This window comes from Phoenix dactylifera, chromosome 7, assembly GCF_051530095.1.
Source record: "Phoenix dactylifera cultivar Ajwa chromosome 7, Ajwa_hap1_PhDact_Kaust_v1.1, whole genome shotgun sequence".
NCBI classification, from domain to species: Eukaryota; Viridiplantae; Streptophyta; class Magnoliopsida; order Arecales; family Arecaceae; genus Phoenix; species Phoenix dactylifera.
The window spans coordinates 29560305-29575728 of NC_143196.1; the positions used below are offsets into that span (position 1 = coordinate 29560305).

General features: G+C 55.1%; 1 protein-coding gene across 1 annotated transcript; it reads right to left on the reverse strand.

The window, feature by feature from the left end:
* Nucleotides 1–14593: 14593 nt before the first annotated feature.
* On the reverse strand, nt 14594–15169 carry LOC113462386 (uncharacterized). The gene has a single exon (XM_026802542.4). The coding sequence runs from the start codon at nt 15167–15169 to the stop codon at nt 14594–14596; it is 576 nt and encodes a 191-aa protein (XP_026658343.4).
* Nucleotides 15170–15424: the final 255 nt, after the last annotated feature.

Here is a 15424-nt window from a genome sequence, read left to right on the forward strand (position 1 = left end):
CCCGGGTTTCGTCTTGAAACCGCAGGGCCGGGGGACAGGGTGACGCAGCCGCCCCCAGGTCGGATCGCGGTTTACCGCGAGACACTCTGGGCGGGCCTGCGTTTTCCCACCCATGAGTTCGTGAGCAGCTTGCTGGCCGAGTTCCAGCTCGTCCCGGCGCAGTTGGCTCCGAACTCATGGAGGACCATAATCGGGTTTTTGTCCCTGTGCCTCGGGCACGGGATCCCGATCACGGTAGGCCTTTTCCGCCGGTGTTTTCTGTTAAAGAAGAACCCGGCGGACGCAGGGTGGCTATATTTCGCCTTTCGGGGCGGTATGTCACTCTTCCGGGGCGCCCCTTCCTCGATCCACGAGTGGAAGGTGAAGTTTTTCTTCCTGGCGTCCGCGGCGCCTTGGGGGTTTGAGCCGAGGTGGGGACACCCACGGCTGAAGGCCCTCAACAGACTCTCCGAGCCCACGGGGAGGGAGCTGAGGATCCTAGACTCTGTGCGAGCCCTCGGGAGGGGCAACAACCTGACCGAGCTCCTGCGGGAGGGCGCCCTGGCGAGCGTGGGTCTGAGCTCGGCGCGCCCCGAGGGTAAGGGCGGCTACGTTATTTTCATTCTTTGTCTTTCGCTTTTACTGCCACTGGCCTGACACTTAACAAAATTTTTGATTTCAGATATTCCCCGCATGCCGACCAGCAACACGTCGCTTTTTTCCCGCCTGAGGAGGCGGGAGGCCGAGGCCGGGGGGGCTAATCCCCAGCCTCGGAGGAGGGCGAGGACGGACGGCGCTTCCTCGTCGGCCGGGATGAGTGGCCCCGAGGCGGGGGCCCCTGCGGCCGACCCGAGGCGGGAGCGGGTGGTCAGTGGTGCGAGCCCATCGGCCCCTCCTTGCCCTGCCCCCCTTGCCCAGCGGGGGGAATCATTCGTGGCCCGGCCGCAACAGCCAGGACCCGGGCCTGCCCGAGGCCCCGAGGCGAGCGGCTCCGGGACCTCGGGTCCGATCGTGCCGAGCTCTTCCCGAGCTTTCCGAGAAGAGTCGGTTGAGCCAGACTCTTCCGTTCCTGAGGGGAGCTCGGCCCTTCAGGACGCCGAGGTCGCACGCTCCATGTTGCGGCGTGCAGTGCTCCCAGCGGACCGGGCCGCGTTCCGGGGGATTTCGCTGGAGGAGGTCGCCGGCAGTGCTTACTGCAGCACCGCCCGGGTAAGTTCCCTTCTTAATTTTCCTGAGTTATTAGCGTGCATACGTGCCTTTCAACTCACAATACCCTCGCTTCTTCTTTTTTTCCTTTTTTTTTTTTTTTTCAGCATATTCTCGAGCTCGACACCATGGCGTTCCTCGCCCACGGGTATCGAGAAGAAGTTCGGCAGCTCGGCCAGCAGCTGGAGCCGGCCAAGAAAAGAATCGCCGAGCTAGAAGCGGTGTCGGCCGCGGCCGAGGCTCGGTGGGCGGCCACCGAGGCCGAGCGCCTTGCCGTGGTGGGGGCGCTTGAGGAGGAGAAGGCGGCTCACGCCATGACCAAGGCAACCATGCGCGGCACGGAGGCGCGCTTGGGGGAGGTCCAGGCCAGGGTCGCGGCCCTCGAGTATGAGGAGAGGGCCCTTCGCCTCCGAATCGAGCAACTTGAGGCCCGGGAGAGGAGGGCTCTCGAACGAGCCGAGCACACCGTGGAGCTCTTCAAAGAGTCGCAAGAGTTCCGCGACATGTTGGAGGAGGAGACGGTCGACGGTTTCCTTCGAGGCTTCGAGAACTTCCGAGAGCAGGTGCGCCTGTACTGCCCTCAGTATGACTTCTCGACGGTCCGTCCGAGGGAGGACCGGGGCTGGGGGTCCGACGTGCGAGCCCTTCCCACCATCCTGACATCCGAGGCGGGAATATATGAGCAAGACCCCGCCGAGCCTTCGACGAGGGTAGCCGAGGCGGACGGTGTCATGGAGGTGGCTCTGGCGGCCGAGACGGACGCTGTCCCGGAGGTGGTGCCCGAAGCTCCTGCTCCCGACCCCGAGCCTGTTCCGGAGGAAGGTCTTGAGGTCATCAATGTGCCGGACGACCCCCCGGATGTGGCTCCCGCCGCTTAGGACTTAGCGTATTTTTCTTTCTTTTTCATTGTATCCGAGGTCGGCCCTTGAGCGGCCGACTTCTAATTTTGTAATTGGCCTTCCGGCCCTTTGTTAATGAAAAAGTATTTTTGCCATTCCGTGTTCATCTTTCCCTCTGTTGTCGTGACCGAGGCCAGGGCCTTAGCGAACAGCCTCGATGGCCTAGCTTTGCATTTTAATTTTCGGGCTGCTTAACGAAGTTGCCCTTCTTCCCGGGCTACGTCTTAGCCTTCTCGGGTTCCAGTCATCCCGACGAAGAGGAGCTCCGAGTCTTGAGTTTTTTAGAAAATTTCCCTAAGTCCTATAGCTCGGATTTGGGAGACGTGGAGGTCATCGCGTTTAGCCTTTAGGGAAGTCCCAAGGTGTCGAGGTCGGGCCTTAGCCCTTTAACTAAGACCGGACTAGGTCTGTATGTGCCGCTAATCGGGGAGTTTAGTCGGGTCTCCGAACTTAACTCCAAACTCCTCAGAGGGAGCGCGGGCCAATAGGCAGGTTATTACCGAAGGTTTTCGTAGTTATTGTTCTCGGACTCTGCCGAGGCTTCGGTGAGCAAGGCTGGGGTTTCCAGAGATTGCCTTGGTACCCGTGTTTGGCTGGCGCATTCGTGGCCGGGACCACTTTTTAGCCGGACGTAGGAGTTTACGTCGAAGAGCCAAGTCGGGCACTAATTTATGAAATCCTCTGTACCAGTTTCGGAGACTTGACGAACGGTGCATGCATAATGTAATTAGGAGGTCGATCCTAAGCCGACCCGTTAGAGAGGCCCGACTTTGGGGCGAGATAAGGCTTCAACATTAAGATTCCGTTCAGCAATATGTAAATAAAATTTGACAAGGAGGGCGTCCAGTTGAATGTACCTCTTTCATTCTCAGAGTTATGCTTCGCATGGTGGAGTAGGCTGCTTCCCTTCCTCGTCGACCTGCGGAGTCATTTTTGACTTTAAGGGGGCTCGGGCTTCTCACGGACCCGACAGCACCCGCCGAGGTTGAGAGGGCTTGGGGAGGCTTTATTGATTTGTAGCTCTTTGCGAGGTCGAGGGAGTTTGAGACCCTGTGGTCGGACCTCGGGGCACCTCAACTTTGGCCGAGGGGTCTTGTGTCAGGTCGGCGGGTCCGCGGACGCTTTGCTGACCTGTGGTACCTCCCGAAGTCGAGGGAGTCTGATTCTCTACGGTCGACCCTCGGGGCATCCCGACCTCAGTCGAGGGATCATACGTCAAGTCGGCGGGTCTGGGCACGCTCTACCGACCTGCGATGCTTCCCGAGGTCGAGGGAGTCTGGTTCTCTACGGTCGATCCTCGGGGTATCCCGACCTTAGTCGAGGGGGCGCTACGGGGGACCGCGAAGGTACTACCCCGTTGTTGATGATGAGCGCCACGGGGGGCCGCGAAGGTACTACCCCGTCTTCCCGAAGTGTCGAGGGGTCTGGGCACGCACTGTCGACACTCGGGGCATCTCGACCTTAGTCGAGGGATCGCTCGCTTCGGGGATCGGGGATCGTCGACCGCCCCAGGGGGTCCACTTCGTGGCGCCCCAGGTGGAGCCACCCTTTCCACCCCTTACGGCGCCTTCCCGAGGTCAAGGGAGTCTGGTTCTCTACGGTCGACCCTCGGGGCATCCCGACCTTGGTCGAGGAATCGTTCGTCAGGTCGAGGGGTCTGGGTACGCACTGTCGACCTGCGACGCTTCCCGAGGTCGAGGGAGTCTGGTTCTCTACGGTCGACCTTCGGGGCATCCCGACCTTAGTCGAGGAGGCGCTACGGGGGGCCGCGAAGGTACTACCCCGTTGTTGGTGATGAGCGCCACGGGGGGCCGCGAAGGTACTTCCCCATCTTCCCGAAGTGTCGAGGGGTCTGGGTACGCGCTGTCGACACTCGGGGCATCTCGACCTTAGTCGAGGGATCGCTCGCTTCGGGGATCGGGGATCGTCGACCGCTCCTGGGGGTCCACTTCGTGGCGCCCCAGGTGGAGCCACCCTTTCCACCCCTCACGGCGCCTTCCCGAGGTCAAGGGAGTCTGGTTCTCTACGGTCGACCCTCGGGGCATCCCGACCTTAGTTGAGGAGGCGCTACGGGGGGCCGCGAAGGTACTACCCCGTTGTTGGTGATGAGCGCCACGGGGGGCCGCGAAGGTACTACCCCGTCTTCCCGAAGTGTCGAGGGGTCTGGGCACGCACTGTCGACACTCGGGGCATCTCGGCCTTAGTCGAGGAATCCTGCTCCATTCCACGTTTCGTCGTCTTGCGATCCTTCCCGAGGTCGAGGGAGTTTGGGACTCTACGGTCGAGCCTCGAGGCATCCCGATTTTGGCCGGGGAATCTGAGGATCACAGACGACCCAATATTAAAAGAGGATTACAGTTATCAAGGTGAGAGAAATTTTTGCAGAAAAAGGAGCTGAGTCCATTGTCCTGATTGTTTTGAACCCCTTAGGGTTTCATTGGTAATACATCCGTAGATTCTCGGAGTTCCAGCTTCGTGGGATCAGAGTCCCCTCCAGGGACTTCAATTTGTACGCCCCTGGTCGTTGTACCCGGGCGATTTGATACGGCCCTTCCCAATTTGGGGCGAGCTTTCCTTGCTCGGTCGGTTGAGAAGCCTCGACTCTCCTGAGGACGAGGTCCCCTACTTTGAAGAGCTTGGGCTTGACTCTGGAGTTGTAGTATTGGGCCGTTCGCTGTTGGTATCTCGCCATGCGAACCCGGGCGACCTCTCTCGTTTCTTCGACAAGGTCCAAGTTGCTCCTTAGCTGGGAAGAATTGGTGTCGGGGTCGTAATGCTCCATTCTGGGAGAAGGCAGGCCGATCTCCAGCGGGATGACGGCCTCAGTGCCGTATGCTAGGTTGAAGGGGGTCTCTCCCGTGGGTAGTCGGAACGTGGTCCGGTACGCCCAAAGGACATTGTACAAGTCCTCGACCCACTGTCCTTTGGACCGATCAAGCCTAGCTTTAAGTCCCTGCAAAATAGTTCGGTTAGTTACCTCGGTTTCCCCATTTGTCTGGGGATGGGCAACCGAGGTGAAGCGATGATCAATGCCGAGTTCAGAGCAAAACTCCCTGAAATGAATATTGTCAAATTGTCGACCATTATCAGATATAAGGATACGGGGTAGTCCGAATCGGCAGATTATAGACTTCCATACGAAATCCCGCATCCTTTGCTCGGTGATCCGGGCGACAGGTTCGGCCTCGACCCATTTGGTGAAATAGTCGATGGAGACGACCAGGAACTTTCTCTGTCCGGTGGCGAGGGGAAAGGGCCCCAGGATGTCGATCCCCCATTGGGCAAACGGCCAGGGGGCGATGATGGAGGTCAGCAGAGCTGAAGGTCGGCGCTGGATATTGGCGTTTCGCTGGCACCGATCGCACTTGCGGACGAAATCTGTTGCGTCTTTTTGGAGTGTGGGCCAGTAATATCCCTGCCGCAGGATCTTATGGGCCAAGGCCCGGCCCCCCAGGTGATTTCCGCAGATCCCTTCATGGACCTCTCGGAGAGCATAGTCCGCCTCGGAGGGGCGGAGGCATCTGAGAAGGGGGGAAGTAAATGATCGTCGATAGAGCCTGTTCTCGTATAGGACATATCGGGGGGCCTGGCGTTTGATTCGGCGAGCCTCCATCTCGTCATGAGGTAGGGTTCCGTCCTGAAGGTAGCAGACGAGCCCGTCGATCCAGCTTGGCTCGGAGCCGATGCACATGGTAGGCTCGGGTTCCTCCGTGCTGGGGGTCTGAAGATACTCGAGCGCGGTTCCCTTAGGAAGCTCGCTCATGCGGGAGCTTGCCAGCTTGGATAGCTGGTCTGCCCTGAGGTTTTCCGTTCTGGAAATGTACTGAATGTTGAAAGAATTCAGGGCAGATATGAGTTCCCGCACCTTTTGGAGATACTTTTGCATGGATGGCTCTTTAGCTTCAAAATCTCCTTGGACCTGGTTCACCACCAGCTGGGAGTCGCTGAATGCCGTCAAGTCTCCCACGTTTAGTTCTTTCGCCAGTTTGAGCCCGGCGATCAGGGCCTCATACTCGGCCTCATTGTTCGAGGCCGGGAACTCGAGGCGCAGGGCTTGCTCAGCCACCACTCTGTCTGGACTAGTGAGGATAAGTCCGGCCCCGTTACCCCCCGAGGTCGAAGACCCGTCCGAGTGCAGGACCCATGGCTGCCTCGGGGCCTCCTCCGCGGGTCCAGATGGCAGGTCGGGGTCGTCCGGAAGGGTGCACTCCACGATGAAGTCGGCGAGTATCTGAGCTTTGATAGCCGGCCTGGGCCGATATTCGAGGTCGAATTCCCCGAGCTCGACCGCCCATTTGGCGATCCTCCCCGCACGATCCGACCTCTGCAATATTTGCTTCATGGGCTGGTCAGTCAATATAACTATCGTGTGGGCTTGGAAGTAAGGCCTGAGTCTCCGAGCCGAGATGATGAGAGCGAAGATGGTCTTCTCAAGTTTAGAATATCGGGTCTCGGCATCCCTGAGAACCCGGCTGGTGTAATAGACCGGCTTTTGGAGCTTGTCCTCTTCCCGGACGAGAACTGAGCTCACTGCGGCTGGGGAGACGGCCAGATATAAGTAAAGGACCTCGCCTTTCCGGGGCTTGGTGAGCAGCGGGGGAGAAGCCAGAAGGCTCCGAAGATCTTCAAAGGCCTGCTGGCATTCTTCTGTCCACCGGAAGTCTTTCGGCCGTTTGAGGCTCTTGAAGAAGGGGAGGCAACGCTCGGCTGACCGAGAGACGAACCTTCCCAGGGCGGCTACCCGCCCCGCGAGCCGCTGCACCTCCTTAACTGTCTTTGGAGGCGACATCTCTTGCAGTGCCCGGATTTTCTCCGGGTTGGCCTCAATTCCGCGCTGGGTCACTATGAAACCCAGGAACTTGCCCGAGGTGACCCCGAACGCGCACTTCGCCGGATTGAGTTTCATTTGATATTTTCTGAGCTTGGCGAACGTCTCGTCGAGATCGGCTATGTGGTGTTCCGCCGCTCGGCTCTTCACCAACATGTCGTCCACGTAGACTTCCATGTTCCGGCCGATCTGGTCTTTAAAAATCTGGCTGACCAGCCTCTGATAGGTGGCCCCAGCGTTTTTCAGGCCAAAGGGCATCACCTTATAGCAGTAGGTGCCCTTGTCGGTGATGAAGGCCGTCTTCTCCTCGTCTTCTGGCGCCATTCGGATTTGATTGTATCCTGAAAAGGCGTCCATAAAAGTTAGCAGTTGGTGTCCCGAGGTGGAGTCGACGAGCTGGTCGATGCTCGGGAGGGGGAAACTGTCTTTTGGGCAGGCCTTGTTCAGGTCGGTGTAGTCCACACACATACGCCATTTTCCGTTGGCCTTCTTTACGAGGACTATGTTGGCGAGCCAGTCCGGGTAGGAGACCTCCCGGATGAAGCCGGCTCCGAGGAGTTTGTCCACCTCCTCGGCCGCAGCTCGTTGTCGCTCGGGGGCGGAGCCTCTTTTCTTCTGCTTTATAGGCCTGCTGGTTGGTTTCACCTGAAGTCGGTGGACCATGACCTCAGGGTCAATTCCTGGCACGTCCGCGGGCGACCAGGCGAAGACGTCGGCATTATCCCGCAGGAAGCTGACGAGGCGATCCCTCTCATGGGCGCCGAGGCCGGAGCCGACCTGCACGGTTAGCTTGGGAAAATTTTCTCGTAGTGGGATTTGAATAAGGAGCTCACCGGGCTCTACTTGCTTCTTCCAGGGGGTGTCCCTTGCATCGAGGGTTTCTATGGGGAGTGAGGGGCGCGTCGGGCGGTCTGGCGCCTCAGCTGGTTGTTTCACTGTGTGGGCCGCCATGTAGCATTGCTTGGCGACCAGTTGGTCTCCGCGGACCTCGCCTACTCCTTGGCCGGTGGGGAACCGCATGAGTAAATGGCGGGTTGAAACCACGGCTCGAAGGGTGTTTAACCCTGGGCGCCCAAGGATGGCGTTGTAGACCGAGGGCAGACGGACCACCAAGAAGTCCATCCTCACAGTGCTCTCCCGGGGGGCGAGGCCAACTGTGACAAGGAAGCTAGCCTCACCTTCAACCGAGACCGCATCTCCGGTAAACCCGACTAGCGGGGCATTGATTCTCCGGAGATGTCTTCCTGTCAACCCCATTTTTTGGTAGGCATGGTAGTACAAAATGTTGGCTGAACTTCCATTGTCAACTAGGACACGCTTTACATCAAACCTATTTACAATCATGGAGATGACCACAGCGTCATCGTGAGGGGTCTCGACCCCTTCTAAGTCCTCGTCCGAGAACGAGATGACTTCATCAGTACGTGGGCGCTTCGGGGGTGTTCCCTGGGCGGCCGTTCCTGCCGAGGCCCGCCCGATCATGTTGATGGTGCCGGCGATGGGCCTGTTGTCGCCTGGATTTTCGGTTGGTGCGACATTCTCCGCCGGCCTTCTTTCCTCAGGTCGATTCCTCACGAACCGGTTGAGTACTCCCCGTCGGATGAGCGCTTCTATCTCGTCCCGGAGTTGGAAGCAGTCCTCCGTGTCGTGCCCACGGTCTCGGTGGAAGCGGCAATACTTCCTGGTATTTCGGGGAAATCCCGTGTCTCGCATAGGAGGCGGGGGTCGGAAGAAGTCCCGACCCTCAATTTCCATCAGGATCTCGGCCCGGGGCGCATTGACGGGTGTATAGTTCTCGTACCTCGCCTCGTACGTCCGGGGCCGTGGTTGAGACCTCGGACGAGGAGGTGTCCTCTGCTGAGGTCGCCCCTGCTGACGGGGCGGACTCCTCAGTCTGGGGAGATTTTTCTCTCTGCGGGGAGACCGGCTCCTTTGTCGGCCGCGCTCCTCGCGGCGCTTCTTCTGCTTCTTAGAGGCGGGCTCGATTGCTCCCCGCCTGGAGGCGACTGCCTCCTCGGCCTTAGCATACTTCCGGGCTCGGGCCAGCATTTCGGTGAAGTCGGCCGGGAAGCTCTTCTCGATGGAGAAGAGAAATCGGTAGGAGCGAACCCCAGTTTTCAGAGCCGACATGGCTATCGACTGGTCTAGCTCGCGGACCTCCCATGTGGCGGCGGTAAAGCGGTCCAGGTACTCTTTGAGGGACTCCCCCTCCTTCTGCTTGATGTCCAGGAGGGAGTCTGATGTCCGTCGCTGGCGCCGGCTGGCAGCAAAGTTGGTGGCGAACTGCCTGCCGAGCTGCTCAAAGGAGGACACCGTGTTCGGCTTCAGTCCAGAAAACCAAAGCCGAGCGGTCCCTCGGAGGGTCGCTGGAAAGGCTTTGCAGAGTATGGCCTCCGAGGACCCTTGTAGGGCCATGAGGGCCCGATAACTCTCCAAGTGGTCGAGGGGGTCGGTGATTCCGCTGTAGGGCTCCACCTGAGGCATTTTGAATCTCACGGGAACCGGCTCGTCCTCGATCTGGCGGGAGAAGGGGGACTTGGCAGTGAACTCAAAGTCCCCTTCCTGTCTTGCCTTCTTGCCGTGGAGTGCCGCAATCTGGCGCTCCAGATGCTCAACTTTTCGGTCGAGCTCCCCCACCCGTGGGATTGTCGTTGTGGTTTGCGCCGGCCCTTGGCGGTCCGGGGCTGACTCCGCCTCGGAAAGTTGGGGTCTCCGATCGAAACCTTCTCTCGGTAACTCCCTACGGGGAGTAGCCCGTTCTCCGTTGTTGGCTCTGGAGGAGCCATGCAGATTTTGACTGGGGAGAACCGGGCCGTTGGGGAGACACTCCGGCGGGGCCTGGGCCTGCGGGGGAAGCGCCGATGAAGCTTCCACGCGCCGTAGGCCCTGCACGGCGGCGGCCAGGGCCTGGACTTGCTGTACCAGGGCATTGAACTGTTCCAGCTGGACCTGAGGACCTGGGTCAGCTGGAGTTGGGAAATTCTGGACGGAGTGTCCAGGACTTTGCGGGGGACGCCGGGAGACGTTAGAGGCTCCCTTACTTCTCAACTTCATGACTGCTACTCGGGCCCTTCCTCTAGCGCCAACTGTTGCTGGAAATTGGACCCGGGGGCAATCTTCGGTCGAGGAGAGGGAGCGGGAGGTGGTTACTCACGGTGGGGCGGTGGTTCGTCGACGGGCGGCGTCCTCCGTCTGGGGCGATCGGCGAGAAGGAGCGGCTGATTCCCGCGGCTGGGCGACGATCCGACAGTGGGCGGCGTCCTCCGTCTGGGTGCCTGCACACGAGCCGGTGGCCGGGTCTCCCGGCGCCGGCCCTCCGACGCTCAAGTCAGGGAGGGGGCAAATCGTGTAGAGTAGAGGTAAACGGTGCGTGTCCTCAGTATCGATTTTCCAACCCCCTTTTATAGACCGGGGGCGGTTTACCTGCGATGTAACGGGGCGAAGCCGTAGTACGGCTCGGCATGTCGTTCAGGTCGGCGCTTGGTCAGGCGAATAATTGCACTGATGTCGGCGATGAGGGCGTTGTACAACCCGAACTAGCACGCTACCAGGCGAATTTATTGCATCAGTGTCGGAGGTATGGCCGAGATTAGAGACTTATCACAGTTGACTAGACTCTGCTGGGCTTATTTGCCGTGGAGAGCTGGGAGTCCGTAGATGACAGGAGTCACGTGCATTAATTGTTGAGTGAGCCGGAGATCCACATTTATTGTGGAGTAAGCCGGAGATCCGCATTTATTGTGGAGTAAGCCGGAGATCCGCATTCATTGTGGAGTAAGCCGGAGATCCATATTTATTGTGGAGTAAGCTGGAGATCCATATTTATTGTGGAGTGTGCCGGAGGATCACAGCGGTCATGCGCAATAAATGCCGGAGGGGCGTCATAGTACGGTCTCTGGCCGGACCTCGGAGACGTATAGCCGTAGTAGGTGGCTGACAAAAGTAGGCCTCGGGCATTGGGGTTTCTCTTAGGTCGGAGGTTCCGAGTTCGGGTGCCGACTTCGGCCTTCCAGGGTCGACGATTGTGCGGCTTCTTTGGGGCATTCGTGTCATTTGGGGGAAAAACCTTATTCCCCCAACACTCAGAGTGTATAGAACAGAGAAGAGTTGAGATGAGAAGAAAGCTAATGTATTAGGCTTCTCTCACTGAAACATTATATTCCTCTCACTGGTACTAGCTACAGTGCTCAGCTACAGTGTCTTGCTTCAGTAAAAAATTAAACAGTGCTTACAGGAATCAGGTATTTATAGGCTTGTGAAGAACTGCCCTGCTGAGTCTTGCTCTGGAAGAAACCTGGTAGCTTACAGGGGAAGACAATCTTGGTATCTTGCTGAGGAAGAAGAAGAAGCCAGCTGTCAGCTGAGTAGAGTATTCTAGAATCAATTCTTCAGCCGGCTGTGTTGCTGATAGTTGATAGGCCCCCTCAAGCCGAGGAGACTGGAAGAATCCGAAGCTTGGTTGTAAGAAGAAGATGACGTTGAGTCGAAAGGGGCTTCGTGAATATGTCAGCCGGTTGATCAGAAGAGGTGATATAAGACAGGTGAACTTCTTTGGAGAGCACCTTTTCACGAATGAAATGATAGTCTATCTCTATGTGCTTGGTGCGAGCATGGAATACTGGATTATTGGCAAGCGACATGGCTGAAACGTTGTCACAGAAGATTTCAGTAGGCATTGTGCATTTGCCAATTAGTTCGGATAGCAGCCTGCGAACCATCTCAATCAGGTGCCTGTGTTTGCGTTCCGCGATCCCATTCTGTTCCGGTGTGCATGGGGAAGAGAACTGCTGAACAATCCCATGTTTAGAACAGAAGGTATGAAACTGATGATTTTGAAATTCTCCTCCGCCATCAGAGCGAAGTTTTTTAATGGATGTAGAAAGCTGATTTTCAGCCATTGCTTTAAAGTGGACAAAGCAGGAGAACACATCTGACTTAGCAACAATGGGGTATACCCAATTAAATCTTGAGTGGTCATCAATGAAGACTACATAATATCTGAAACCTTTCCCTGAAGACATGGGTGAGGGACCCCAAACGTCTGAATGAACTAAGGCAAGAGGTTGCCTGGTATGCTTCTCTGCAGCTTGAAAAGGTAATTTGTGGCTCTTTGATTGATTACATGTGACACAAGATGGCATCTTTGAGTAGGGCACTCCCTGCAGCCTGCATACTTGTGATACGGTAGCAGAATTGGGGTGGCCTAATCTGTGATGCCAGAGGACACTTGAGTTTGATGAAGTCTGTAGTGCTGTTGTAGAGGTAGTGAAGGGTTTTGTGGTCGTTGGGGAAGATGAAATGGAGTAGAGACCATCAGTACACTGACCCTGAAACAGTGTCTTCCCTGTTTTCTTGTCCTTAATCACACATCCACCCGAGTCGAAAATGACAACACAATCATTATCAACAGCTAATTTATGTACTAACAGAAGATTGTGTGAAATTTGTGGGGAATGAAGCAATTGAGAGAGGTGAAAACTGTGAGAGTCAGTAGTAATCGTACCAGAACCGGAATGGGTAATGGGAATCGAATTGCCATCACCTACTGAGATCTGATCTGTACCAGAAAATGGTGATGCATTGTGAAGAGCAGCAGGATCAGCTGTAATGTGGGAAGACGCGCCACTGTCGATGATCCAGTTTCTTGTTTGTGTGGAGGGAGGTGCTGTAAACAGCGCCTGATGGGTTGTATCTGGAGGGGAATACTGAACAGTTGGATGATGGCGGAACCAGCAATTTGTAGCTGAGTGCCCAATCTTCTTGCAGATTTGACACTCAATGAAGTTTGAGTTGTGACGCCCGGACCGTCCACTTCCTTGCCATCCTCTACCCTGCCATCTGCCTCTATTTTGATCAGAGGACCATCTTCCTCGTCCTCGGGAAAATTGGTTGCTTGATTGGCCCCTTCCACGGACAGCAGAGAGAGCAAAAGACGACGCTGTACTAGAATGCTGTGAGTCTTTGTTAAGCAGGATAATTTCCTCACTGTTCAATAATGCATAAAATTCATCTAGAGGGAGAGAGGAGGATCTAATTCTGATAGCAGTAGAGAAGGCGTCGTAGGCTGGTGGAAGACCATTTAGAATGTAGAGGATTATATCTTCTGATTCCATTGTGGAACCGGCTGCTGCCAGGATATCTACCTTTGTCTTGATCTCTCCCAGATATTGTTGCATGGATTTGTCAGCCTTTTTCAAATTATGGAGCTCATTCTTAATTTGAATGATGTGTGATCTGAAAGTAGAGTTTAGCCTTGTTTCCAAAGCAGACCAAATTTGAAAGCTATGATCTAAGTTTACAACATGGTGCAGAATAGCAGGGGAAATTGTTGAATTAAGAGCAGTGGCTAAGAATTGATCAATCAGAAGCCAATTATCATATTCATCTGAGCTACTGGAAGGGCCTGAGGGAGGGTTACATACAGTTGATCCATCAAGGAAACCGAAATAGCCTGATGCTCGAAATACCCGAGAGATCTGCGATTTCCAGGTAAGGTAGTTGTCCGATGCAAGTTGAATAGAAACAAGAGATGTGATTCTTGTAACCAGGAACTTGAGTTTTGGAGAGAATATCAAGTCGGATGAGTGTTGAACTTCTTCTGATCGAACTGAGGATGTCATTGATGCTTCTGATAATTGGGAAGAGGGAGGGTGGGAAGTTGATGGAAGGGAGGACCACCCGCTCTGATACCATAAAGAGATTCTCAGAGTGTATAGAATAGAGAAGAGTTGAGATGAGAAGAAAACTAATGTATTAGGCTTCTCTCACTGAAACATTATATTCCTCTCACTGGTACGAGCTACAGTGCTCAGCTACAGTGTCTTGCTTCAGTAAAAAATTAAACAGTGCTTACAGGAATCAGGTATTTATAGGCTTGTGAAGAACTGCCCTGCTGAGTCTTGCTCTGGAAGAAACCTGGTAGCTTACAGGGGAAGACAATCTTGATATCTTGCTGAGGAAGAAGAAGAAGCCAGCTGTCAGCAGAGTAGAGTATTCTAGAATCAATTCTTCAGCCGGCTGTGTTGCTGATAGTTGATACATTTTACTATCACTCCTAGAAAGCATGTCATCTTCGGAGTTTTACCATCAAAACGAGTACGAATTGCTTCACCTTCTTAATGTAATGTTGGAGTCAGGCATTGGTATATATCATTTACATCTGGACTTATGTTGCACCTTTGAATTGCAGAAGTTGGCAAGATTTCGATGAAGAATGCAATTTATTGGCCCAAGACCTAATCTCTCGTCTGGTTAGAGAAGCAGTGCACATATTTTGCAGTAAAACATATACAAATTACTACAACAGTTAATGGATAGTTCAATCATACACAGAGTTGTTACGAGCATGAGAGGACCAACAAAGAATTTATCAATATCTATATGCTTGTATTTATATATTGGCCGATGTAGGAGTTATCTATGGCTATGGAAAGTAATTGCTGCCCTCCCATAATCCGAAACCACCCGTAACCATAGCAGTTAAACCAAAGGAAAAACCATAGAAGCAAAAGAATACAACGTAAAGCCCACCCACGATCCACAACTCCAAATCAATCCCACAAAATCCAACCACTTCCTTCCATCTCTTTTATTACATATATAAAGGGCGTTCCTTCTTTGAAACTAGAAGCACTTCTTACACCCGTGGAAGAGCTAAAGTGCACACAGAAACCGCTTTTGCTTATTCTTTAAAAGTCATTTTGCCAATGCGGATGCAGTTGCCCGCCATGTTTATCAACCTGTCATTCTGAGCTTCCAGCGGGTTAGGAACATCCATGAACTCGTCGTTGCAACCGCTGAATGCGCCGATCACCTGGCTGAATATGGTCACAAATGTTCCTATGTCGCGTGTTATGAATGCCTCTATCCCTTCGCCCGTGTACTCCATTGCGTCCTCGTAGGATTTAAGGCAGTTGTTGATGCCAACGTTCACCATCTTATCCAACTTCTGGGTCTTGGTCATGGCGCTGGTCCTGGCTGTGTCGATTTTGATGCGGTCTATGAGCGCGCGGGCCAGTATGTTGAACAGGTTGGTGGGGTCGATGACGGGGTACTCATGGGCGTAGGAGCGAGCCGCGCTGATGCAGATGTCCGGGAGATGAGTCTGGTTGCAGAGGGGGATGATCCGAGGGTCAACAGGGGGGAGGGGCGTGCGGCGGGGATGGCTGCCGGCGCCGGGAACGGCGGCAGGGGAGGCAAGGGGGAGGAGGGCGAAGCAGGCGGCAAGTAGGAGTAAGTGGGCGCTTCCTGGCCTCATGGTTGCAGCCAGGGTAAGTGAGGCCAGAGGAGAACGGAAGGAGTGGGAGAGGGGAATTAGGATATAGAAGGGAGATGAGGTAGGGGGGAAGTTTGAATGGCAGCGAAGTTTTTGGAAGGCCTCATGTTTTGTAATGCCACCACCAACATTCACTCTCTAACATGAAATGGTTGACGCATTCCATCTGGTTATATATAGTTCTAGACCTTCACTACTTGCAATGCCAACCATCTATCCTTTCCGCCTTGAATTTTG

Bases quoted from the DNA above. Each gene is read 5' to 3' on its own strand.
- LOC113462386 (XM_026802542.4), bottom strand. From the start codon at position 15,169: ATGAGGCCAGGAAGCGCCCACTTACTCCTACTTGCCGCCTGCTTCGCC.